General features: G+C 39.1%; 1 protein-coding gene across 5 annotated transcripts in view; it reads left to right on the top strand.

Moving 5' to 3' along the window:
* The window catches only part of RCOR1 (REST corepressor 1), a 345293-nt gene that overhangs the window by 77024 nt on the left and 242881 nt on the right, over positions 1 to 25388 (top strand). For 2 of the 5 annotated variants that reach the window (XM_039364833.1, XM_039364832.1), the window contains exons 1-2: positions 20076 to 20631; positions 20783 to 20842. The exons of the other annotated variants lie outside the window; for them this stretch is intronic. In XM_039364833.1, the coding sequence (XP_039220767.1) occupies positions 20406 to 20631; positions 20783 to 20842 (286 nt within the window). In that variant the 5' untranslated portion in view covers positions 20076 to 20405. Of the gene's footprint in view, positions 1 to 20075; positions 20632 to 20782; positions 20843 to 25388 lie in introns of those variants that run through there. 5 annotated transcript variants of the gene reach the window in all.

The raw sequence follows: 25388 nt of genomic DNA, 5'->3' as shown, positions 1-25388 counted from the left end.
CTAGGAGTATGCAAATTATCCTGATGAGTCAGAATAATTTCCCATATCTAAAGTAAAAGTGGGCACTAATGATGATTCTACATCCGGTGCAAACAACACCAGCTGCTCTGGGGACATCAACTCTTTATTTAGACGTTATTTTTATTTTGAAAAAAAATGTTATATTAAGTGGAAAAAACTCACAGCATTATATTTATAACTAAGAATGTCAATATGCCAAAGATAGCACATATCAAGTCATTACTCCCACATTGGTTATAATAGCAGACAGTTACAAACTATTATTGTTGTAGAAATTAAACAGCATATGATTTAAGGAAAGAGAGGCTCTGCAAAGCTTAATAGGCCTACCTCAAAGGAGGGAGGGAAGAAAAGGGAAGGAGGGAGAAAGATTGCTTCCTTTATTGAAAGTGGAAAGCTTTGGGGAAAATAAGAAAAAAAGGAGGTACAGGAGAAAATTATCATGCTTGGGTTAAAATCTTGCTTGTGACTACAGGAAGTGGGGCATGAGCCACAGAGGCACAGTGGTTAGAATGCGGGCTACCTCTGCATTCCACTGCCAGGAGTTCAATTTGACTGGCTCAAGGTTGACTCAGCCTTCCATCCTTCCAAGGTTGGTAAAATGAGGACCTGATTGTTGGGGACAATATGCTGACTCTGTAAACCGCTTAGAAAGGGCTGTAAAAGCACTATGAAGCGGTATATAAATCTAAGTACTATTGCTATTAATTCATATAATGACTAACACATCTAACCGACTCAAATGCCTAATCCAGTGATTTTATTTATTTATTTATTTATGAGACTTATATACCGCTTTAAGTGCAAGCACTCTCTAAGCGGTGTACACCAGTAAGCAATGTATATATATATTTACATTGCCCCCAACAACCTGGGTCCTCATTTTACCTACCCCGGAAGGATGGAAGGCTGAGTCAACCTTGAGCCGGTGAGATTTGAACCACTGACCTGCTGAACACAGTCAGCTAAAGTGGCCTGCAGTACTGCACTCTAACTGCTGTGCCACCTCGGTGATGGCAAACCTTTTATAGACCGAGTGCCCAAACTGCAACCCAAAACCCACTTATTTATCGCAAAGTGCCAGGGCTGCATCAGCATTGTGGTGCCCTCAGGAGGGGCGGGGGGCGTGGCCCACTGGGTGGGCATGGCTGCAGTGGTCACGGCAGACTGGGTGAGCATGGCCAGGGCCAGTCCCTCGCCATCTCTGGGGCATCGCCAGCGCCGCTTGCTCATGCACTTCCTGCCCTGTCACTTCCAAACATCACGTGCTTGCTACTCTGGCAAACTCTGCTGGGGCAACGGCACTGTGCCTATAGAGAGGGCTCTGAGTGCAGCCTCTGGTACGCATACCATAGGTTTGCCACCATTGGCCTAATCAATCACATTTGCCTCCAAATCTCACCAAAGAGCTCATGATGAAGAATCCCAGCCCTATCACTTTGCTGTCTTTCCATTTACCATGGAAATGTAAGGGGAAATGGAGAGAATGAGGCCCATCCTAAGCATGCTTACTCAGAATAATGTCACCATCTGCCAGCAATGCCTGTTCCTCATCTCACTAAATCTGCACTAAATCTTACCCCATAGAACAGATTTTGGGTACATGGAAGGAGACTTGCAATGTTAATGAGGGGATGAGAAGGATCTGTTGTATAAAGACTTCTTTAGTACAGCAGCTGTTCAATAATTACAGTATATATATATATATATTTTTCCCGTTAGCTCCTAAGGATCTAAGGAGGTTTGTGCAATGTGTGTAAGCCCAAGTTTCTGAAATTATGTGTCCATGTTTAGAGAATTTATGCAAATCCTACATTTTGCAACAAATATAAAACTTAACATGCAAATAAAATATATTTTAAGTATAATAGAAGCTTTTAAAAAGGATTGTAATTTCTTAGCTGCAAAGATATTATATCTGTCAAGGGAGAACAATAATAAAGAATGAATTGTTTTCTATTAGTTTTCCTATCAGTTTCAGAAAATGCAAACAGATAATATTTTTTTTCTTTGTTTATACAAACAGGTACCAGTCAAGTCCAAAAAGGATTATTAAGGGGATTTGTTTGTAGGTGAGACTATACTATTTTCATTTTCAAAATTAAGAGCACTGAGAATGTTTTAGCTCTCTTCCAATTTTTTTTAAGCTAAGCTATTTTGTTAAGAATTTGTGAACCCTGAATCAGCTTAATTCAGCCAAAATGGTTTCTTTTTTATCTGTGTGGTCACCATAGATACCATTTCAATCTATCAACAAATGTACTATTTTGTTCTTAAATTATTTTATCCACAGATGCTCCTATGATTTGTTTTGCACAAAAATGACATAGCTGCATCAGACTTTGCCTCTTTTTGTATGAGATAAATATAGTAGACAATGGCTACTATATAATTATGCATTACAAAACTGAGATTTGTAAACATAAAGTCTAGCGCTGGATTTCTGTATACTATGACATTCAAATAGCATTAAAATATGTAATTTCACTCATATGATTTGCACTGACAATTCCATTCTGATGATTTTTTCTAACTTAATAAACAAGTAATAAATACTAAAATAAAGCAGAATACATCCCATTAGGAATTGTACAGATATAAAAACAGACAAAGTTCCCGTGTGCAGTATTATATTTTAAAACTAATGAACATAGACAGAAAGAAGGGAGAAAGAAGATTAGTCAGGCTACCAAGTAATACAAGGCTGACAATTGTAGCATAATGATGGAGTGTAGATCTGTATTAAGACAATCCCAGACAAAATTCCTGACACATTGAGTTAAAAGAACACTGGGTCAATATACATTTATTCCATCATTGTGACATCTGGCTCAATTAAAGATACCCAACACATTATTCAACCTGTTCCCTGGTCACTATTTTATCTCAATATTCCTTAATGGGATTTTATGACCATTCTATTAGCTTATGGCCATTCTTCCTCCTAATAGTAAGATGTGTTCCAATCTTCATTGAGCAATAGTCAAAGGAGAGGAAACTGGGGTCATGTGATTAACTTTTGTGACCTTCTGACAAGCATAGTCAATGTGGAAGCCAGATTCACTTAACAACCATGTTACTAAATTAACAACTGCAGTGATTCACTTAACAACTATGGCAGGAAAGGTCGTAAAATGGGGCCAAATTCACTTAAACAACTGTTTCACTTAGCAAAAGACATTTTAGGCTCAATTGTGGTCCTAAGCCGAGGACTACCTGCTCTATAGAAAGAAATAGTGCTAGGTAAGGCAAGTAAAGTATCCCCTTCCCAAATTTATATACCATGGGAAAAATAAACTGACAGCTCAGCTATAGAGCATTTAGACTCAAAGAATGTGATTTAGGCCACTAAGAGACAGAACAACACTGGGAAGCAAGGTCATTGGGAAATAATACCTAAAAGAAAGTGCAACACATCAGTAGTGATTTTATTCAGAGAACACAGCCTTGGTCTAACTCAATGAATTATTGTCTCTACAAGTGTCATCTTTATCACCTCACTATCTTTACCTCATCAATGTGCATATCCAATCAAACTGTGCTGCTATATCCAGTAAATTAATCTACTGTATTGATCATATGTATAGTGTAATTAGGATATATCTACATAATATGGTTACAGCTCTGCCCCTCTTTAAGCTAGCCTTTGCTGCCTTTGGTACCATAATAAACAATATGTGCTTCAATGAAAGGATATCTCTGATTCCCCATTATTAAAGGATCTATTAAGACATTTCTCATTACAATGATCTGACTGGGAACCTGAGCTGAATTGCTCCATATTATCCTATTCCCTAGGATTCTCTGTAAGTTATAAACAATGTGGAGCAGAATTTGGTATAGTGATGTTTTTGTTAAACAATACATTTTCCAACATTTTTATATTTCAGAAAATGCTGTTCAAAAATGTGGGAAGCGAGATTTGAGTCTTGCATTCTGAGTGTTGTGGTGCCTGGGAGCTACACTGAGCAACTTCTGTCCTTGGTTAAGAAAAACAAGTTGCTAACAAGAGTTGCAGTCTTTTAGTTTGGTTGTTTTGTTTATATGCATTATCACCCTTTTGTTTGGAGTAGCTAATATGTCCACCCAGTTTCTCTATACATTTTATAAATCTCCAGTCTTTTATACTAAACAATTTAAAGCAATTATGAACCCTTATATATAAATAAATAATTATATTGCTCCAGCATTACGTAGGGTATTTTACAGCATAACATTAATATTAGGGTTTTGTTATAATTATTTGGGCCAAGATATACAAGCGGGAAACTAACGATATGCTATTGGATACACCTTTTTCTTTTAGATTTTTGTTCGAGATTTCTGGAGAAATAAACAGTTTCCACTGTTTTCCTTTCTTGCAGACAGATTTTGAACTGTGTCTGGTGACATAAAAAGGAAGCACATTTCCGAGTCTTCAGTTTGAATATATATTTCATCACATTTTATAAAGTTCAAGATTTGTGCTGATTTCAGTTCAACATAATAGGACTAATGAAACTGTAATGTCTGGCTTGACATTTGTATATAATCAATTTTATCCCTGTGATTTTGGGTTCTTTATTTATTGTTCTTTTTATCTACTGTATTGTAAGTTACAAATGGAATCGAGAATATTATATTGAAAATATATAATATATGTTTATATTATAATATAAAATAGTCACCCAACTATTTTATGCTCTTTTCATACTTCCAACTAACCATAGCACAAGCATGCCCTGATAACATCTTTTTTCTTACTATCCCTCTAATATTGCCATCTTCTCCTCCATGAATGAGAAAGGATTGAGTCATCCCCCTAATTCAGACACCATCCAAGGGCAACATGAAGGTGTCCTAAAATCTATTACACTTTCCATTCATTTACTTTGAAGGGAAATCAGCTGACTGCAATGACTGAATAAAGGCAAAAGAGGCAGAATGCAGTAGGGATTGGCAGAGGGGACAGCCAATGTTATGTTGGTATAGCTTTCTGATGGCTCAAGCTTTGTTGATCAGCTTTCAACTTAAGGGTTAGGTCACAGGGGTAGTCAACCTTGGCTCTTTTATGCCGCGAGTCATAAAACAGCCAAGGTTGACTATCCTTGGGTTAGGAGGAATGGACCTGAATCAAAGGAAATAGGAAAGAGCCTTTAAGCTTCCCCCCTTTCCCCCCCAAGTTAATAGTTTTATGGAATTACAAAATGTGAATAATACATTATAGAATACAGATACATCACTAAGTACAGTGATATTTGTAGAATAGCGGTTAATAATTGTTAACTCTGTGATACTTTAGATCAGGGGTGTCAAACTGCTGGCCTGTGGGCAGGATGCGTCATGGTGAAACCACGCCCACCCCATTGCCGGCAATGGAAAAAAAGTCACGATACATCACATCACGTTGCGAGTTTAACACCCCTGATTTAGATGAACTAAACCTTTCAAAAAAAGGAAAATGTTTGCAATGATAAATATTTCTAAAATGTCATGAATATAAGATTGCTTAAATTGTACAATTAATGCTGAGTATGGTATTGATAAATAGTTGCAAAATGGATTATTTTATAATATGAAGGTTTTGATCTTTAAGCTCAATACTAAAGTATAGACTATAATATTTATTATTCATAAATGAGAAAAGAGAGGGAAAAAGCAACTTAGAAGAAGTAGATATAGGCAATAGTTAATTTTTTAGTTCCTTCTTTTTTATGTTCTGAACATTTTTCAGTATTTATAAACATTTAGACCTCCTTAAAAACCGCCCTAGGTATTTCACTTCTTCATGATGTAGTATGCATTCAACCATTCTTGTTTGAATTTAATCAAACTTCTGTTGTGGACATATGTTGTTAGTTTTGCCATTGTTACATATTCTCCCAGTTTATTTTATTTATTAAATTTATATGCTGCCCATCTCACTTTCCAAAGCTACTCTGGGTATCTGAGTTCCCAATCCAATATCACTGGTATTGTATTTTTCTTCTAATGTTGGGCAAAGTTTATCCTCACTCTGTGAGCATATATCTCAGTAAATTATGAGTTACTTGCTAATTCTTGGATTGTACCTAGTAAAAATGGGATTTCATTCAAGACGACAATGAGGGTGCTTGCTGCAAGGAGGTTGAGGATTGGTGAACTGGTGTAAGGTGAACAGCCTAGTTTTAAACATTGGAAAAACCAAAGAGATCATTGTCGATTTCAGAAAAGGCAGGCACTGCCACACTCCTCTGTGCATTAATGATTCACACCTGTGGAGATGGTTACCACCATCACTTTCCTGGGTGTGCGGTTAACAAGTAGACTGGCTTGGTCACTTAACAGCAAGACACTGGTGAAGCGGGCACAGCAGCACCTGCATTTTCTGCTTTGCATAAGAAAAGCACATCTTTCTTCCCCTGCCCTTACCACTTTCTACAGAGGAACGATTGAGAACATCCTGTCGCAGTCTGGTTTGGAAGCATAACTGCTCCAGACGGGAAGGCGGTGCAGAGAGTGGTGAGGATGGCTGAAAAGATTATTGGCAGTTCCTTCCCTTCTATCCAGGACATAGCATATATGTGTTGCTTGAGGAGGGTCTGCAAGATTGTCTGGGACACTACACATCCTCTTCAAAACCAGTTTTCTTTTGTTACCTTCTGGGAGGAGGCTTTGTGGTATCTAAAGCAGAACATCCAGATTCAGTCATAGTTTTGTTCCATACAGTATTTACCTTGTGAACTCTAAGCTTCCTCCTTCCCTTATGTATTCAAGATGGACAGTGATTAATATTTATATGTTACTTATATACAAGGGTGTAGGTCTATACATATATTGTATATAGTATGTTTAAATGTGTTATGTATGTGTACACTTTGAGAGCAAGCAATTAAATTTCATTTTTAATGTGTGCCATTGTGCTCACAGTAAAAAAATGACAAAAAAGTTTGTCTGTCTGCCTGTCTGCCTGTCTGCCTGTCTGCCTGCCTGCCTGCCTGCCTGCCTGCCTACCTACCTACCTATCTATCTAAAATTTTAATTTTTGAAAATTATCTGGATAGTGCTATGTACATCTTTCCAATACTTTTTAGGGGTTTTTTTTTACATGTCTACTACCATATAAAACATTTCTTCTGTTCCATGGCATTACCAATATTTGTTATTGTAAGATTTGTCTATCTTGGAAATCATTGATAGAGCGGTATACCATCTGTGAAACATTTGTACCACTTTTCTTTTAGATAATAACTGGGAGTAAAAGTCTTCAAGGAATCGTAAAGGGAGAAGATTCCAAGAACTGCAAAAAAAAAAAAAAAAAAAAGGGGGGGGGGAGTTGAGCCTTTGTGCTAAGCCTGATGTCCTGTTTTTGAATACAGAGATTTGGAAATGAGGAAAAATGCAGTTGTACTCTAGTCTATACAAACATATGTAGCGTGATTTGAGTCACTGCAGATCCTTGAACTTTGAGGCAATTCTGTTTCCCTTTGGTAGGAACTCTAACTCACCCTCAGATCCTTGGCATTTCTCCACTCCCTGCAGCTGATACTCTGATAATCAGAATTGCCTCAAGTCAGACAAAGTGCTCCTGATAATTTTACCCAGGATTTGGGGAAATCAGACAGGCAACACCTTCATTTTTAATTGTTTGTCTTAATGCCCAAACCAACATGGGTAGGCAAGGATGAGGAATGGGGTATTGGAGTTACTACGAATAATTGGATTTAATGTTCAGAAACTGAGTTCGCGAGTTTCATTAAGCACATTTTTGCTTGATGTATTATTATTATTTAAATTTTATCATATTTATATAGCCCTACATCTCACAAAAGGTGACTCTCAGCAGCATGCAATAAAAACCCCCATAAAATAAACAATACTAAAAACATTTCATAATTAGTAAAGAATTTGGAGAACTTCCTGATTCATCATTTTGTGTAGCATCCTGTTGGATGAAAGCTTCTCAGGAATTCCAGTATGCTGGGGTTTTTTTTCTTTGTCATTTGATTGATCCTAATAAAAATATTACTGTGCGATGAGTTTTGAATTGATTTTACTTTATTTTTCCTGATGGATCATCACAATTACTATTCATGGAAGAAGAAATTTCATAGTTGAAGCCTTTTTGACTTGGAGTTTAAACGTCATACAAACAGTTCCGCTTTCTAAATATCTCTGTGTTTGTTAAGTGGCTGTCAAGCAGCTTAGGAACAGTGCAAGAGATAGTGAAAAATGTGGGTAAATCCTGTACGGCGAGCCTTTTTTTAGAGGACTATTTTTGACTCAGATTCCACGTGTATTCTCAAATCATCCTTGTGCTTTTACATTTCTGTTGGTTACGAGCAATTTCAAATGAAAGAGACAGATTGCCACCTTCTGTGGAAAAACTTGTGGGAGAAGGGAAATGCCAGAAGCCTCCTCCTCTCTTTGAGAGGCGCCAGTTCCCAGACTGAAAAAGATTGGAATGCTGAATCCCTCTGCTGTGAATATGCTGGAAGGAGGTTTGCTCTGAGTGAAATGTCAGACTTTTCTGCCTCCCCTTCTGGTGCATTTGTGGTCACTTTTGAAATTCGAAAGATGGAAACCAAAGGAATCTCTTTGCTGTATCTTTTATCTTGAAGATTTTACCCTTCCTTCCTTCCTTCCTTCCTTCCTTCCTTCCTTCCTTCATCTGAGATCAAAATTAGACTAATTTTTTTTGCATTCTTTCTCATCTTAAGCCTAATGCTGAAGGCAACATTTCACATTAATGCTGAAAAGATAAACAAGAGATCTAAGCAGTTCTTATTATAATGTAAGTTACATTTGAGGTTGGAAACCAGGATTATCTTTAACCTGTCATAATTCACGCTTAAGGCTTATAAAGGGCTGGTATGTTTTATCTTGAAGAGATAATAATTGTGACCTTACAGTTTAGAATATTACATCACAACTCACTCTTTGCATGCTACAGTATTTTAATTTTGTTATAAAGTATGGATCATGGCAAGTTGAGTTATTTACAGTGTAAACATAATTGGGCCAGTCACTCTCTCTCAGCCAAATCCTTCTGACAGGGTGGTTGTCGTGTGAAAAATAGGACGAAGGAGTATTATGTATATTCTCTGTCTTGAGTTAATAATAAAATAATAATAAAACTAATTTTAATTATATAATAACAATAGTAATAATAATAATAAAACAAGAACAAACATGGGAAACAAAAACAAACAAACAAAATAGTATATTCTCTTCTTCACATTCAGATAATGTGGAAACCTAAAAGCTCTGACTAAAGTCAAGCCCACTTTATTGCTTTGTATATGACAAAGTTTTGCAACATTTTGTATAGAGTATTATTAGTAACATGCTGGTGTTTATAGAATTTAAGTGCCATATAAACAATAGACATTTTAAATATACATATATTAACAGCTTACAAATATAAGCTCTAATTCTAACTTTGAATTTTTATTTTCATAGCTGGAAAGCAGAAAGGAAAATCTATAAACAAAATTGAAAGTAACTTCAGATAGTGTGCTAGGTTAAATAAAAGATAATAACAGTGAAAAGGAATAGTCACTAGGGGATTGTGAGGCCAGCGTAGCTTAAAAAAGCAATTCTAAATCATAGCTGCTCTGTTTTTTAGAAACTAGTTAAGAATGTAAAAAAATATTTATCTATAGAGGGGAAAAGACTGTGCTTAACTTGGAAATTTAAATTTAAATGGTTTACAAATAGACTCCATTATAACTACAGATGTGTCTAAAAAAATTAAAGCATTGCCTCCTTAGGGGCAAGTTAATTTAGCTGAGGTACATTTAGCATTCTATTTAAAAACACACTAACTTGCAAAAAAAAAAAGCCCCTTTGCCACATAATAAACTTAACATTTTAAAAGAAACTCTTAAAAATCTGCATGACAGACATTCCTCAGATACCTTGAAATCTCATCTCATTAAAATAAAGAAAGATTGGAACCTATTGAGAATTAGCTAATCCATATTATATATAATTGGCATTTTAGCAAGTTAGTTCTCCAAAGCCTAAATTAGAGAAGAACTTTGGATATCTATCCTGGGAAATATTTTACCTATAAAGGTGTATGAGTTGGGATTGTACCACTATTAATTATGCCCTGATTGGCAAGTTTGAGTATAGGTAGTCCTCGACCATTTGTTTAATGACCTTTCAAAGTTACAACGGTACTGAAAAAGTGACTTATGACAGTTTTTCACGCTTATGATTGATGCAGCATCCTCATGGTCATGTGATCAAAATTTGGATGCTTGGCAACTCATTCATATTTATGATGGTTGCAGTGTCCCAGGGACATAGTGATCATGTTTTGCGATCTTCTGACAAGCTAAGTCAATGGAAAAGCCAGATTCGTTTAACCATGTTACTAACTTAAAAACTAGAGTGATTCACTTAGTGATGTCAAGAAAGGTTGTAAAATGGGACAAAACTAACATAACAACTGTCTTGCTTAGCAATGGAAATTTTAGGTTTAATTGTGATCATACGTCAAGGACTGCCTGTACACCAATTATTGTTACACAAATCATTCTTGGTGGTAACTGAAGCCCAGCTTGAATCTGATTCCTTACACATAAATGAAAATGTAACTACTTGGATTACTGTTTTGGAATAATATAAGCTGAGGCCCAAAGAGGCTTTTTCACAAAGCAACTGGACTTTCTTGTTTTTCTTTAAAGATCATCCAGTCAGAGCTGAAGAAGCTTCTTGGATGAGAAGCAAAACGTCTTCAAAGAAAAACAAGAAAGTCCAGTTGCCTTGGGAAAAAGCATCTTTGGGATAACTATGACCTGGATGACTGAGAATCTCCATAGACAATATAAGCCGAGCTTTTTATAGAGATGGCTAGATTTTATGGATAGAAGGGATAAGTGAGGGAACCTCTGTACCACATTTAAACCTAGATGGCTCCCTTGATTGTGATCCTCACGGTCCTCTCAGAGGACCTAATCGTGTTGTGTACTCCTGGCCATAGTTCCCTAATGCATGAATGATATACTTCTAGATATGTCAACCCAGTTTAAGCACAATATTAATGACACAGAATAATGCACAATAACTAGTGAACTTTTAAAAATCTCCAGTATCCCACCTAATTAGGCTTGAAGGAGAAAATTCAAAGCAGCTGGAGCAGCTTTATGAAAGCCTTATAAATAATCTGCTGGTCAGCAGGTTTTAAAAATTCCATCACAATTAAGCAAGAAAGAGATGCAGAGAAATTGCTATACTTCATAATGTTTATTATTGATCTATTGTTTTAAAAAATGTGTTTTTGACTACTCAAAGTTGATTAGATAGCACTTTAACTCAGTAGCGAGATCCAGAAAGACATTTATTTCAGGAAAATCAAGATGCATATGCATGCAGGACAGTCAATCTTCAGTATTTGTACATATAGGAGCTATTCAAGTAGTCCTCTCTTACCAACAGTAATTGGAACTGAGAACTCCACTGCTAAGTGATGTGGTCATAAGACGTGATATCACAAGACTACACCAACTAGCAGTCTAAGTTGCTGTTATTAGGCAAATCTTGAATGGCTGCAGCATCCTGCAGTCATTTGATCACCATTTTCAAATTCTTGCTGGCTTCCCAATTGTCTTTGCTTGTTGGAAGTTAGCAGAGAAAGTCACAAATGATGGCACTGTAACTGCAAACTGGTTGCCGAGTATATACATTGTGATCATATGACCATGTGAATGTTGCAATGGCCACAAGCAGCAGAGCAGGAGTAAGTCTCCTAGTTCAACACCATCATTAAGTTTGAACTTAATGAGAACTAAGTGAGAACTACCTATAATTCAATGAGTAGAGAAATTGTACTCTATACAGTACAAAAGGTCCTAAGTTCAATTCCTAACATTTCAAGGTATAGATGCAAACCACCCTGCCCTATTTTAGAATAGAATAGACTAGAGCTGGAAGGGACCTTGGACGTCTTCTAGTCCAGCCCCCCGCTCAAGCAGGAGAACTATACCATCTCAGACAAATGTCTGCCCAGTCGCTTCTTAAAAACCTCCAGTGATGGAGCGCCCACAATTTCTGAAGGCAAACTGTTCCAGTGTTAATTGTCCTTGCTGTCATGAAGTTTCTCCTTAATTCCGGATTGCTTCTTTCCTTGATCAGTTTCCAACCATTGTTTCTTGTCCTGCCCTCTGGTGCTTTGGAGAATAATTTGACCCCCTCTTCTTTGTGGCAGCCCCTCAAATACTGGAATACTGCTATCATGTCACCTCTATTTCTTCTTTTCTTTAGACTAGCGAAACTCAAGTCCTGCAACTGTTCTTCATGTTTTAGTCTCCAGGCCTTGGATCATCGTAGTTGCTCTTCTCTGAACTTTTCCCAAGGTCTCAACATCTTTTTTGTAGTATGGTAACTAGAAATGGTTTCTAAAATCATGAGGGAACTAATCCTAGTATATGAATAAATCTGAACTTCTGGATTTGCACAACATCCTCAGTTAAAGTCAATCAAATACTATGAAAGTATTTTATAGCCCAGCCAGAATAACTACTGTATGCGCCTTTTCTTGAGTTGGCAGAAAACTGTACCAGCGGCAAATGTATTGTCCCCATTACCAGTTCTCATCCTGTCTCTTTTTAAAGTCATTGCAGTTACCTATTTTCTTCTAACGTAACAGGTGCCAATGTCTAACATATTTTGCACACCTTGAAGCTGTACTTGGACAAGGTTGGAATAAGTGGATATATACAACTTTAATACTGGTACAGCTAATGATGGAGTTATCTCATGTATCGGTTGGGAAACAGATGGAGGCAACGTCATGGACAAAACTGAAGAAAAATCGTGTTTCCAGACATGTTTGTGCTGTGTTTAGGTACAAGTAAGAAAAATATTATGAAGGTTGTAGTAAAAATTCTGCATCCAGTGTTTGATTCCCCCTGGCCTTAGCAGCTTTCCACCTTAAAGATTCACTTTATTCAACTGATACTTCCATCATATGTTTGAATGGTGCCATTTTGTTAATATGAGAACAACCAACTCATATGAGTTTGCTATTAATGAATATAATTTATTGTTGCCTTTTTGCCTAAGAGCTCAGTTGTTAGAATACAGTATTGCAGGCAAATTCTGCTGACAGCCAGTAGTTCAATTCTCACTGGTTCAAAGTTGGCTCGGCCTTCCATCCTTCTGAGATCAGTAAAATGAAGACCCAGATTGTTGGGGGCAATATGCTCACTCTGTAAACTGCTTAGAGAGGGCTGTAAAGCACAGTGAAGCGGTATATAAGTCTAAGTGCTATTAATATTATACTGTTTACACTCAGATATATGACTACGGACTTTTCCCACTTGGACCACATCAAAGCACAAATGTGCATCTTTTTTCTGCTACATCCCATAATATTGGCTTTATCCTGTCACCAACCTTAACTCATCCTTAGCTATTACAGTGTTAAAGTGGTGGTTTTCCCCTTAAGTTGTTAGCAACCCATGGCATTATCAACATATATAAAGCTAGACATATTTCCCAGTCAATGGCACAGGCAGGATTAGGCACAGGCAACTTCTAATTGCCCTGCTGTCTTCACATTCTGTTTTAGGCTCATTCATATAGACCCCTCTAGATCAGGGCTTTTCAACCTTTTCACCGACTGTACCACTTTTAGGCTATGGCAATATTCGAGTACCACCTAGCAAGGTGTCAAAAACTTGATGACCAAAAAAAAACCAAAAACCAAAACCTGTTCAAAGTTGCAATTGCACTGAAATGACTTATGACCATTTTTCACACTTATGACCATTTCAGCATGCCCAGGGTCATATGATTTATATTTGGATGCTTGGCAACTGATTCACATTCATGATGATTACAGGGTCATATGATCCCTTTTTGCAACCTTTTGAGTTGCAAAAGTCAATGGCAGGGCTGCTAGTGGCCAAGTGTTAAGGTGGGACTTCCTTCCTTCCCTCCCTCCCTCCTTCCCTGCCTCCCTCTTTCTCATGCCCACCTCTTTCTGAAGGAAGAATTTGAACCCACCCCATATATTCCCTCTTCCATATATTCATCGAACAAGGAAAAGCCTCCAGAAACAGAAAAGTGAAGCTGCTGAGGGAACTAGCTTAAAAAGGCACATTCCCCTTTAAGAATTAGCTACTGGCTAGAAAGGAAAGTTAATGAGTGTAGCCGGCAAAGGAATGCTACAGACAAAATCAATTCAGGAGAAAAATACTTCAAAATCACTTGCAGCAAAACTTACAGCTAACATTAGCAGAACAATAGAAGCTAACAGGAGACATCAGCCATCAGCCAAATAGAAATTGCTAAAGACTCCTTAAGAACACAAAGCCCACATTGCATAAATCCCAGAACTTCAAAGTCACAAAAAGCACATAAGAATCCTTCCACTCTCCATTTCCCTCCCTCCCTCCGTATCTTACCTCCAGCTGATGCTACCTTTCTTCATTCCTCCTGGAGGGCAACCCCTCCCCTGCTGCATTTCTTGCCTGTTTGTTGCTGCCAGCACAGGTGGCTGTCACAGAAGTTGTAGATCAGCTCATGGCCGGCCTGCTTGGACTCCTTGATCTCCTCTCCTCTCCACTCCTCCTCCTTCCCCTTCGGTGCAGCTAGGGTTGACTCCACATCCTCCGGAGGCTGCTTCTTTTTTTCCCCTCTCCCGCCCAAACTGCCTCCTTTTATAGCTTCTCCTGTCTCCACCCCCTCCTCCTCCTTTCTCATGGGGGAGGGTGAGCCAGAAGTGAGCCTGGGGTGAGGCTCAGCCTCAGCCACTCTGCAGCTCCAGAGGACTCTCTCACAGTAAGTCCTTGCCTGCGCTGGCTCTTTCCCTCCCCCACTACACTTGGCTAGCAGGGCTGCATACCACCTGCCACTCGTTAATGTACCACAAGTGGTATGCGTACCACCGGTTGAAGAGCCCTGCTCTAGAGCATACAGATTAGCTATTTGGTAGACTTGAAAGAGTTGGACTTTTCTGCTGTCCCAGGGACTTCCTTGAGCTTCTGGCAAGGTACCGATGGCTCAGCCTATAAGGCAGTGGTTCTCAACCTTTCTAATGCTGCGACCCCATAATACAGTTCCCCATGTTGTGGTGACCCCCAACCACTTATACATCACCGGGTGCCAGGGGCGTGGTCAAAGAAAAGGGGAAAAAATGGCAGACAACCTTGTTTGGCGATCCCCGTGAAATGGTCGTTCGACCCCAAATGGGGTCCCGACCCACAGGTTGAGAACCACTGCTATAAGGGAACAGGGGTTGCAGTGACAAAAGCAGTAACATGATATGAGCTCCCTTCTTTTTGTGTCTGCATTGTGATATATAAAAGGGACAGAGCTTGCAACACTGTCTATGTTGTTTTGATAAAAGTGCTGGATTCTGTAGACCAATGGTGTCAAACTGAAAAACAGGGCCACTAAACTGCTGGATGCATTTTAACTTAGAAAATCATATATTTATATATTTCTTATTAATACTTCAAAACAACTACAGCATATATAACTAATACATAAAAAGTGTACTACTATAAATGTTTTCAATATTTATCTCTGTGTATATTTCTATTTGTGTCTGTGTGTGTGCACCCCCGCACACACACCCACATATTTCCCCACAGCCCAATTCTGAGCTTCCTCCTGGCCTACTGCCAATTTTTTGCACAAACCACCTCTTCACCTCCTACTCCCACTGATCACCTCCCTGCAATGTTCTCTCTAATTTCTGACATGCCTTGTGTGGGAAAAAAATTGCTTTGTGCAGCTTTTCCCAGACCAAATATAAAATTGTGTGACATAATACCAGAATATGAGTAAATTAAAAGTACATATAATAGTGACAAGTTATATGTACATTTCTTTATTAAACTATAGTATATACTGTACGGTATATAATAGAATGTCAGATACACACTTGGAAGTTGTGCTTCCATGTCATTTTGTACTCTTGGCAATTGCCCCCTGTACTTTTCTTGGCAGCTTTTTTCAGAAGTGGCTTGGCAGTTCTTTCTTCCTAGGGGTGACAAAAGTGACAGGCCCCAAGTCACCCAGCTAGCTTTGTAGCTAAGGCAAGAATAGAAATCATGGTCTCCTGATTTATAATCTGACACCTTAACCACTACACCAAACACACTGACAGATTATAATATAAACTCACTGGTCACTAATAACTGCAATAAATAAGCATTAACATTATTCTTTCTTTCATTCTCTCTCTTTCTTTTTGATATTATAGTGAAAGAAAGGAGACAAGTAAAGCATTATTCAAAAAGCATTTAGAGTACTCCCTTTCTTTCATTCCCATTTTTTTTCTCCATATATATATTCCGAACTTATAACTTTAATTATTATTAATTTAAACATGGAAACTTTATAGAGTTAACAATGATCATAGACTTTGTGCAGTCTGAAACTCAACTGATATTATTTAAGGAAGGGAGGAAAAAATTGAATTCAGTCTGATTTGGAGGGAGCTACTGCTTCGTAGGCTGGAGGTTCTAGGTCTGGACCAGGTTGACTGTCAGGGCCAAGTCATTCATTTAATGACTGCCCAGAAAAAAAGGCACAAACTCTCTGCCTCACTTAAATGCAGCATCAAGGTTGCTTGGCATTGGTGCATCACAGACAGAGAGGGAACTCCTGTCATGTGATGCCCCTACTCAAGCGGCAATGCAGCAGTGCCAAGAAATCCTGTGTTATACAATTAAACTGTGGCAGCAAACTTGTGCAAGTCTCAAGAGTCGGGAATTTTACAATGGCTGCTGACTAAATTTATTACAGGTAGTACTTGCTTAATGATTGGTTGTGAAGCTATGCCCCGAGCTACTTAAGGCCCAGTTTTGAAGTTCTGACAGTAGCATTCTCCCATGGTCATGTGAACTGACTCAGATTTATGTCTCTTTGCAGCGTACCGTGGATAATGTACAGAACTCACTTAACACCCACTGAAAAGGACCTCATAAGATCAGGCATGGTCACATGGTTCGTGACTGCTATGACTTATGAACATAATTCTAGACTATAGGTCCTTGACTTACGACCAAAATTGGGACTGAAATTTCTATTGCTAAGCAATGAAGTCATTAAATGAATTGCACCCATTTTACAACCCCTTTTGCTGCAGGTATTAACCAAACATCTGGTCATTAAGTGAACTTAGTTTCCCCCATTGACTTTGTTTATTGGAAGCACCCAGGAATGTTGTAAACAGCAATCATGTGACCTCAGGATGTTGCAACCATTGTAGATACTTGACAGTTGCCGACTGTTCAAATTTTGATCACAGGAGCATTGTGATGGTTAAGCGTGAGGACCAGTTTCAAGTCCTTTTTTTCCAGCACTGTCATAACTTTGAAAGGTCATTAAACAGAATAACAGAGTTGGAAGGGACCTTGGAGGTCTTCTAGCCCAACCTCGTTCAAGCAGAACACCCTATACCATTTCAGACAAATAGCTGTCCAATCTTTTCTTAAAAACCTCCAGTGATGGAACACCCACAATTTCTGAAGAAAACCCATTCCACTGGTTAATTGTTCTGTCAAGAAATTTCTTCTCAGTTCTAGGTTGCTTCTCTTCTTGATTAGTTTCCATCCATTGCTTCTTGTCCTTCTTTCAGGTGCTTTGGAAAATAAGTTCGACCCCCTCTTTTTTTGTGGCAGCCCCTCAAATATTGGAACACTGCTATAATGGCACCTCTAGTCCTTCTTTTCACTAGACATAAGCAATTCCTGCAACGTTCTTCATATGTTTTAGACTCCACCTCCCAATCATCTTTGTTGTTCTTCTCTGTGCTCTTTCCAGAGTCTCAACATCTTTTTTATATGGGACCGAAACTTGATGCAATATTCCAAGTGCGGTCTTACCAAGGCATTATAAAGTGCTACTAACAAGTCATGTGATCTTGATTCTATCCCTCTGTTAATTTAGCCTAAGATTGCACTGGCTTTTTTGGCAGCTGCAATACACTGCTGGCTCATATTTAAGTGGTTGTCTACTAGGGTCCCAGAAGCAGACTAGATCAATTGAAGCTGAAGCTGATAGAAGTTTAATGGATGGTTAAACCTATCAGTGCTATGATTGGTGGAGGGTTTCTCTTCAGCTAGTTATATTTAGAAAAAGCAGAAAAACCAAAAGGTTAACCAGTAGCTTTACTTAAAATACCCTGCACACTTGAACAACACAATCTGGCAACAAGCCAGGACACAGACAAAAGTGACAGGATAGCGGTCTGGAATGGCAAGAGCAGATTTTGCGCTGGTAAGCTTTCTGATGGCTCAAGGACACATGGATAGCACTTTAACTGAGCTGGGAGGAAAAGTCATTTGTCATTCATTACCTTGGAGGGAAATCAGGTGACTGCAGTGACTTGAAACAGAGGTAGGGTAGAGATCAGGAATGGGAAAAGTAAATTACTTGTTGGGATACTTTTATAATGACTAAAGGACGAGTGGAGAATGCTTTATCTCAGTCCGGGGAAGGCCCTAAGAATCTTAAAAACAGTACTAAAATTTACAAAAGAACACAATAGAAATATCTCTGCCTAAACGGTACAGCCATAGAGAGGCAGTGTCCCCATGTTTGCGCCACTAGATGCCTTGCTAACTTTGCTAACTCCACTCTGAAGATGGAAGAACAGAAAAAGTAATTAGTTTTGGAGACAGCTCATGGCTAGGAGTCTGAGAGCAGGATTGGAACCTAGAGGCATCTTGAAAAATAAGCACCATCTTGCTTTGGCACTTCAATTTTTCTCTTTTAAGTTTCACTCTCTGCTTTGCAGCTCTGTGCTTTGCAGCTAAGTTCGGTCTTTAATACATTAGCTGGCTCTTTTGTAAAAAAAAAAAACCTTTTGCAGAGGAAAAGAAGAGGCACTGGTCGGCTGTAACTTCATTCCAATACAATCCTCAAAGCTGCCCCCCCCCGCCTTTCTTTACGTAGAAAAATGATTAGATGTTGGCAAGTTCGTTCTCTGAGATTCAGCACACTTCCTCCTCATGGGCGAGAACGGGGGGGGGGGAAAGCTGAGAAAGGGCTGTTCCCCCCCCCTTCGCATTAACCCGTTTGTGTCATTAGCCCCGTCTGTGTGTCTTCGGCTCTAGCGGCCGATTCCAACTGGCAGCATTGCCCGTCAGTGGATACACATTTCAAGAAGACATTTCAAATCCTATCCAGGGTTTTCCTTCCCTTTCTTCGCTTGGTTTTGTCATATCGGTGGCCTCTTTTCCTTTTTCCAAAGTGTCCCCTGCCGGGGAAAATCAGCATGGAAAGTTGCCTTCATTTTATCCCTTCAAAAAGCTTGGCTTCCTTCTTTCTCAACTCGGCGCCACGAGACAAACCCGATTTACTTAAAAACTCCAGCAATTCGGAGTTTTTCTGCCTTTCCAAAGCCCTAACTCGCCTTCTCTCGCGACCTCTTTTATTCCCCCCCCCCTCGAAAAGGACGCATCACTTTGGTTACAGACGAGGGTTTGGCCACTCGAAAGGGGGGGGGGAGAAACCCGTTTTCCTCGCACACGCGTGGAAACACTCGTCGAAACTGTACGGCGGGGACGCGGAGACACTTCGTGGTGTTCTTTTAGTTTCTTTGTATGGAGATTCCATTCAAACTGTTCAGCGTGTCGCCAGTAGCCTTCCGCCAAGGAGGAGGGGTGGTGGAAGAAAATAGTCCCAAGCTACTCTTACCCCTGTTTCTGAAGGCAGGAGCGAGAGGAAGGGCGCGAGAGACGACCCCTTGATTGTACGTCGCCCTGCTGCGGCCCCCTAAGCAGTGCCTTTGCACCCGCGCCCCTTCCTAAGTGGGGCTGTACAGCTGAGCTTTAGGGCAGCTGCCCAACTCCCCCTCTTCCCCCCTTTCCCCCTCTATATAATGATACAATGTAGCCTTGGAACAAGCTGTATCATTGGGCGTAGAGATTGCAAAGCGCTAACCACGTAGAGCGGGCGATACGCCTCTCCACCTAACTTAACAAACGGAAGCATCGGGCCGGCTTTGATGGACGGGGAGAGAGAGCCAATGGGGAGTGGGGAAATCTTCCCAAAATGTGTGGACGGCCAATGGGTGGAGCGGGGGGCAGGCTCGCGGGGAGCCTAGCAGCTCAGGTTGACAGTGACTAGTCCCAGTGCAGGGAAGTGCAAGGAAAGGGATGAACCTTAAAGTTCGGGGCTTCATCTCTTTGCAGGGAATTTGAAAAAAAAGGAGCGAGGAAGGAAAAGTCCCGCAATTTAAAACTTGCAAATAGCGCAGGGATAGCGCGAAGCCATCAGTTGCGGCCAACTTCCCCGGAGCTGTTTTTTTTTTCTCCCTTTTTTCCCTCCCCCTCCCCTCCTGTCTTTTTGCAGAAAGAGAAGAAGAGTCCTGCTGTTATTTCTTTCCGCTTTTTTCACCCAATTCCGAGTCCGCGCTTTTTCTTGGCCGCCTTTCCCCCCCCCGCGTCCCCCCCATGCCAACCATGATAGAAAAGGGCCCAGAGGTCTCGGGGAAAAGAAGGGGCAGGAACAATAATGCCAGCGGCGCGGCCAGCGCTTCCAACAGCGCCTCCGCCAGCGCCAACAATGCTAACAATGGGAATAATAAAAGTTTGGCAGCGGCAGCAGCGCCCAATGGGAATAGCAGCAGCAACAACTGGGAAGAAGGCAGCTCCGGCTCTTCCAGCGATGAGGAGCACGGTGAGTCTTTGGGGAAAAGAGACGACGGAGAGGGTGGCCGCTTTCTCGCCTTCAAAAACCCACAACTCTTTTTATCACAGCTACAACCCGCGGAGGGGTGGAGGGAAAGCTAGAATTGGGAAATAACAATTCTTTGTTTTAACCTTGTCAGGAGGAGGAGGAATGAGAGTGGGACCCCAGTATCAAGCGGTTGTTCCTGACTTTGATCCTGGTGAGTCATTTTTTTCTTCTCAAAAAAAAAAAAGCAGAAATCTCTCCATTCTTTCACGACTTCTCCTTCGAAATTTTTGAAAGAGGTGGTTGTCTCTTTACACCTTCCCACTCCTCCTCCCACCCCCCCCCACCTGATGGCGGTCTTCCTCGCGGGTAAATATCACTAGTGCCGTAGGCTGTCTCTTCACTAAGGGTGACCAAGGTGGCAAACTGGCCAGTTTCTAATGTGGACTTTATTCGGGGAGAGTATCTCTGTGGAGTTTAATGGTTCTTAATCCCCAAGAGGAAGCCTTGTCTGCTGGGTCGCTACAAGCTTGTGTAATTAACTCGTTTTTTCCCGTGAAAATATTAAAAGTGAGATTAGAGTACACTTCCTGTTGTTTTAATTTTTTTTTTTAAGTGAGTTTCATTTGAAGAGGTGAGAAGGTAAAATTTCTCCTCCCTGCCTAGATTGCATGTCTGGCCAGCAGTTCAAAGAAAGAAAACGGGAAGTTGGGGGGGGGGGGGAGAATTGATGATGGATAGGTTGAAATGAGTTCAGGAAAGGTGGCAGCAGCACACTTGGGAATGGCTGGGGGAGGCAGGGGGAGGAGGACAGTGGAGTTATTCTGGGGTTTTACTTCCTTAAATGAAATCTATTTTAGAAATGTTTTTCTTTTTGTCCTTCCTCTTGGTGATGTGGAAGATAACTGGTTAACATAGCAAGGAAAAAGAAGCTTTAATCTTAAGTCTCCCACCCTTATTTTTTGCTGGTTTTCAGGTGTGGCTATTATTTCCATATTCGCAGAGTTAGAAAGAGCTGGCCCTTTATGAAAATCGGTGCCAGTCTAGTCCCTGAGACTCCTCCCCTTCCCCCTTGCACATAATTATTTTAGATGCAATTGACCTAAATCCAATTACTTTTTTTTAATGAGTGTTTTTATCCATTAGGTTTTTTCAGGTAGTGAGGAGAATAAGTCTCTTTCACTTCTTGCTTTCTTCTGATGAAATTTAGGGCAAGTAAAGGGCAAAGAAAGAGAAGAGGAGCAGTTAATGAAAAGCAGCAGAGCACTTTCTAGGGGGCGCTTGGTAGACTTGGTGACAAACAGGAAAATGAATTTGTCCATTAAGAAAGAAGCATTCCTGATTCTCTTCCTGTGTTTGCAGATATGGTACTACTGTTCCTTTAGGATTTCAAATTTCATTAAACTCAGCCTTGCTTCTTGAAGAAGCTGCTTTGTAACGTTCTACTTGGTTATATTTTCTTTCAAATGTAAAATGTTAAGGAGATACTGAATAAACAAAGGGATTCAAATATTCTTGTAAAACAAATAATTTTTCAAAAGTGTACCTCTTGAGTGTATTGGAAGCCATACCTACAATTTATTTAAATGGGAGGAGGTTCATTTCCTTAGTTTTTAAATGCCAGCTTTTAAATGCCTCCCTTGTAATTATAAATTTTTTTAAAGAATCAAAGATTTCCTGTTTAATTTGAAAAAATGTGCCATTTCTTTTGGTCCTGAGCAATTTGTAATAAGATTTATCCAGTTAGCTGATTGCCATAATAGGTGAATGTACTTGTAGGTATATAAAGCTGCCAAAGCTGAATCTGGACATCCCTGGTTTACTGCCACAGAGTTAGACAAGGACCTTGCAATCCATCCAGTTCCCTGTTGGCAGCAGGAAATACACAGCTGAAGCATCCTCAGCAAATGGCTATTCAGCTTTTGTTGGAAAACTGACAAATGAAACCCCTTCCATTAGTTGAAAATATTGAACTGTTAATTGCTGTTTCTTTAAAAAGTTACTTCTAACAGTCAAGCAAAATCTCCCCTTAACTAGCCAATTAGACCTTGCCTTGTTTTTTGGAAGTGGAAAATAAGCTTTATCCTTTCATATGATAGTAACAGATATTTCATGGGTACTATCCTTGTCTGCCGTTAGCCTTATGTCTTTTCTAAATTGTCTTATTTCTATTATCTTCTGATGGACTTTTCCATCAAGAGTTGCTACCTCTTGAACTTCTTTGATTTGTTCATATCCTCCTTAAGGTGAAATGTAATGAGTTGGACACAATATTTCACCATGAGGCCAGGCTGCAGAATAAAGTCAATTTTTTTCTCATAATTTGGGAACCATTGCACTTATGTATTTATTTTGGCAGCTATTTTTCTCGTGGATGCCCATTAAGCTTGTGGTCAGTTGAAGTTCAGTTGTTTAGATGTATGGATTTGATTCTCTCCCACCTTCCATATGAAACTTTTCATAGGTGTCTGAGATGAAGTAATAAAACAGTTTCCCACTTTAGAAATATTATTTTGAATTTTATTGTTATCTTCTGAGGTTATTTACTTCCCAATAAGTGCATATGAGACTATAACCTACCTGTGCATCTTTAGACTGAATGTGGCCATAACAATCTCTGATTCTTTCCACTTAGTTTCTAGTCTGCAACAAATCTGATCTACCTATTCTTAAAATATGAGAACATGTGTGCATTTGTTAGCATTCTATATGCTATATAAAATTTAATTGTGAAGCTATAAAATAAAAATATACATTTGACTTCCTTATGAAAATTAAATGGTGGTATTTTATTATAGCAGAATATTTGCATTTTTTCTCTTTTTCCATTCCAGACTGCTCTTTATCTCATTATTTCATCCCTTCTTTTCCTTTCCTTTAAAAAGGGAAGATTGTATAAGCAGTTTCTTTTTTTACCTGTTCTGTTCTCATGTTTACTTTATTGGATGGTTAGTCTGAGAGTAATTCCAGCAAATTTCATACTGTTGATTTTAATCTATGTTTTCCTAGGTCTAGCAGGATGCTATATATGCTTGTCTGTGCTAATGTTAGCTCCCTTTTTACACCTAATATATATACCTGTCCAGGAAACTGCAGGAGATGAATTCCACATACAGCTTAGTCATGTGACAAATGCCTAACTTCAGAGTTGCTATTTTTACATTTGTGTATAGTTGCTTTTAGGCGTTTGAATCCAAAAGTATGGAGAGGAATTGGAAACATTGCCAATTGTTGGTAAGGGATTGAATCTATAGCCATGTTTGTATATGAAGTTAACTAATCTGCGCGACCATAGTTCTGAGTGCATGGAGGGCAGGAACCACTTTTTGGTGATTTTTTATTTTTGACTGGTATGAGCGAGTGGCTGTGATATGGAGGTCTCTCTCTTTCCCATGCTTTGGAAACCAAATGATTAAAGAGAGTTTGTGAAAGTGTTAAATATACGCAGCAAGATAGACATGTATATCATTCATAAATAGCATCCTAGTGTATGCAATTCACTTTCAGTTAGAAGAGACCTCTTGGATGAAATGGTCCTGAAGTTTTAAGAATAAAATGCATTGGCTGATCTGTTATCAGATTCTCTGCTTTCTTTTTATTCTAAAATATGAGTTCACATAACAGCAGTAATGAATGAGGAGTGTTAAAATGCAGGTGTAATCATTTTGTCAAATTGCTGCTTAGGAGAGAATCAGTTAACTACTTGTATTAAGGTTTTGTATGGAAAAAGTGTGTATTGCAAAGAATCTTTCTAAATTTACCTCTGATTTTTCCAGGTTTTCAGTATTTGTTTCTATCCTGTATCGCACTACAGTTAATTGATGTCAGCTGTGTGTCATGTGAATCCATCCACTATTATGATTTATATAGACCATAGCTTTGAATAAGCTTTGAATGTGCCCAGCCAGTCTTATTTAAGAAATCATAATTAAATAACCATGGGTTAGCATGATAAATACATCCCAGTTGCTAAAATATTAGTGGTCAGTTTTCTGTAAATTGTGTTCTCTAAATATGTTAGAACTATAATTCCCAGAATTCATAACCAATATTGGAAAGAATAACAGAAGTGGTGGTTTCATGTATCTGGAGGACATCTGGCTGGGGAAGGTTATTCACAGATTAATTTGATGAAAGCAGTGTATTTTATAGAATTTTCTTGAAAAACATGTATGTGTAAAAACATTCTAACTCCCCATGTTCAATTTAAAATTTTCCTGTTCTTTTAAGTAAAAGCTGGGTTTGTAATAAAATTTAATTTGAGATCTAGATATTTGCCAATGGTATGCTGAACTTAAGAGTCGGGGAATTCTAATGATTTTGAAGGAAATGGATTGTGCTCAGTGAGTTATTGTACACATGTAGAGAGATTAGATACTGTATAGGCATGAAGAACTGAGGTTTTATCCAAAGAGCAGTGAATTACACAAGATGTTTTTTAAAAAATAGTTTGCATCCAGTGTTAAGGAATTTGCAGAGCGCTGTCTGTAATTTAAAAAACCCAAGCTTTTCATTAAAAAAACTCTTAATAATGTTCTGTAGTAATTAAAGGTATACATCAGTGGTTCTCAACCTTTTTAATGCTGCGACCCCCAATTGGTCATAAGTCAAGGACTACTCAACTGGTTGTAAGTCGAGGACTACTCAACTGGTGCAGCACCGTTTGCAGAATGGGACTTTTGGCGGGCTCAGCAGGGCAGAGACAGCCTGGACAATTCCTATTGGCTTTTGAAAGCCAATAGAATTAGACTCTATTCAAG

This window comes from Crotalus tigris, unplaced genomic scaffold, assembly GCF_016545835.1.
Source record: "Crotalus tigris isolate CLP2741 ecotype Arizona unplaced genomic scaffold, ASM1654583v1 scf7180000019856.1557650, whole genome shotgun sequence".
Lineage (NCBI taxonomy): Eukaryota > Metazoa > Chordata > Lepidosauria > Squamata > Viperidae > Crotalus > Crotalus tigris.
Note: the sequence above shows the minus strand (reverse complement) of the source record. Positions and strands in the feature narration are given on the sequence as shown.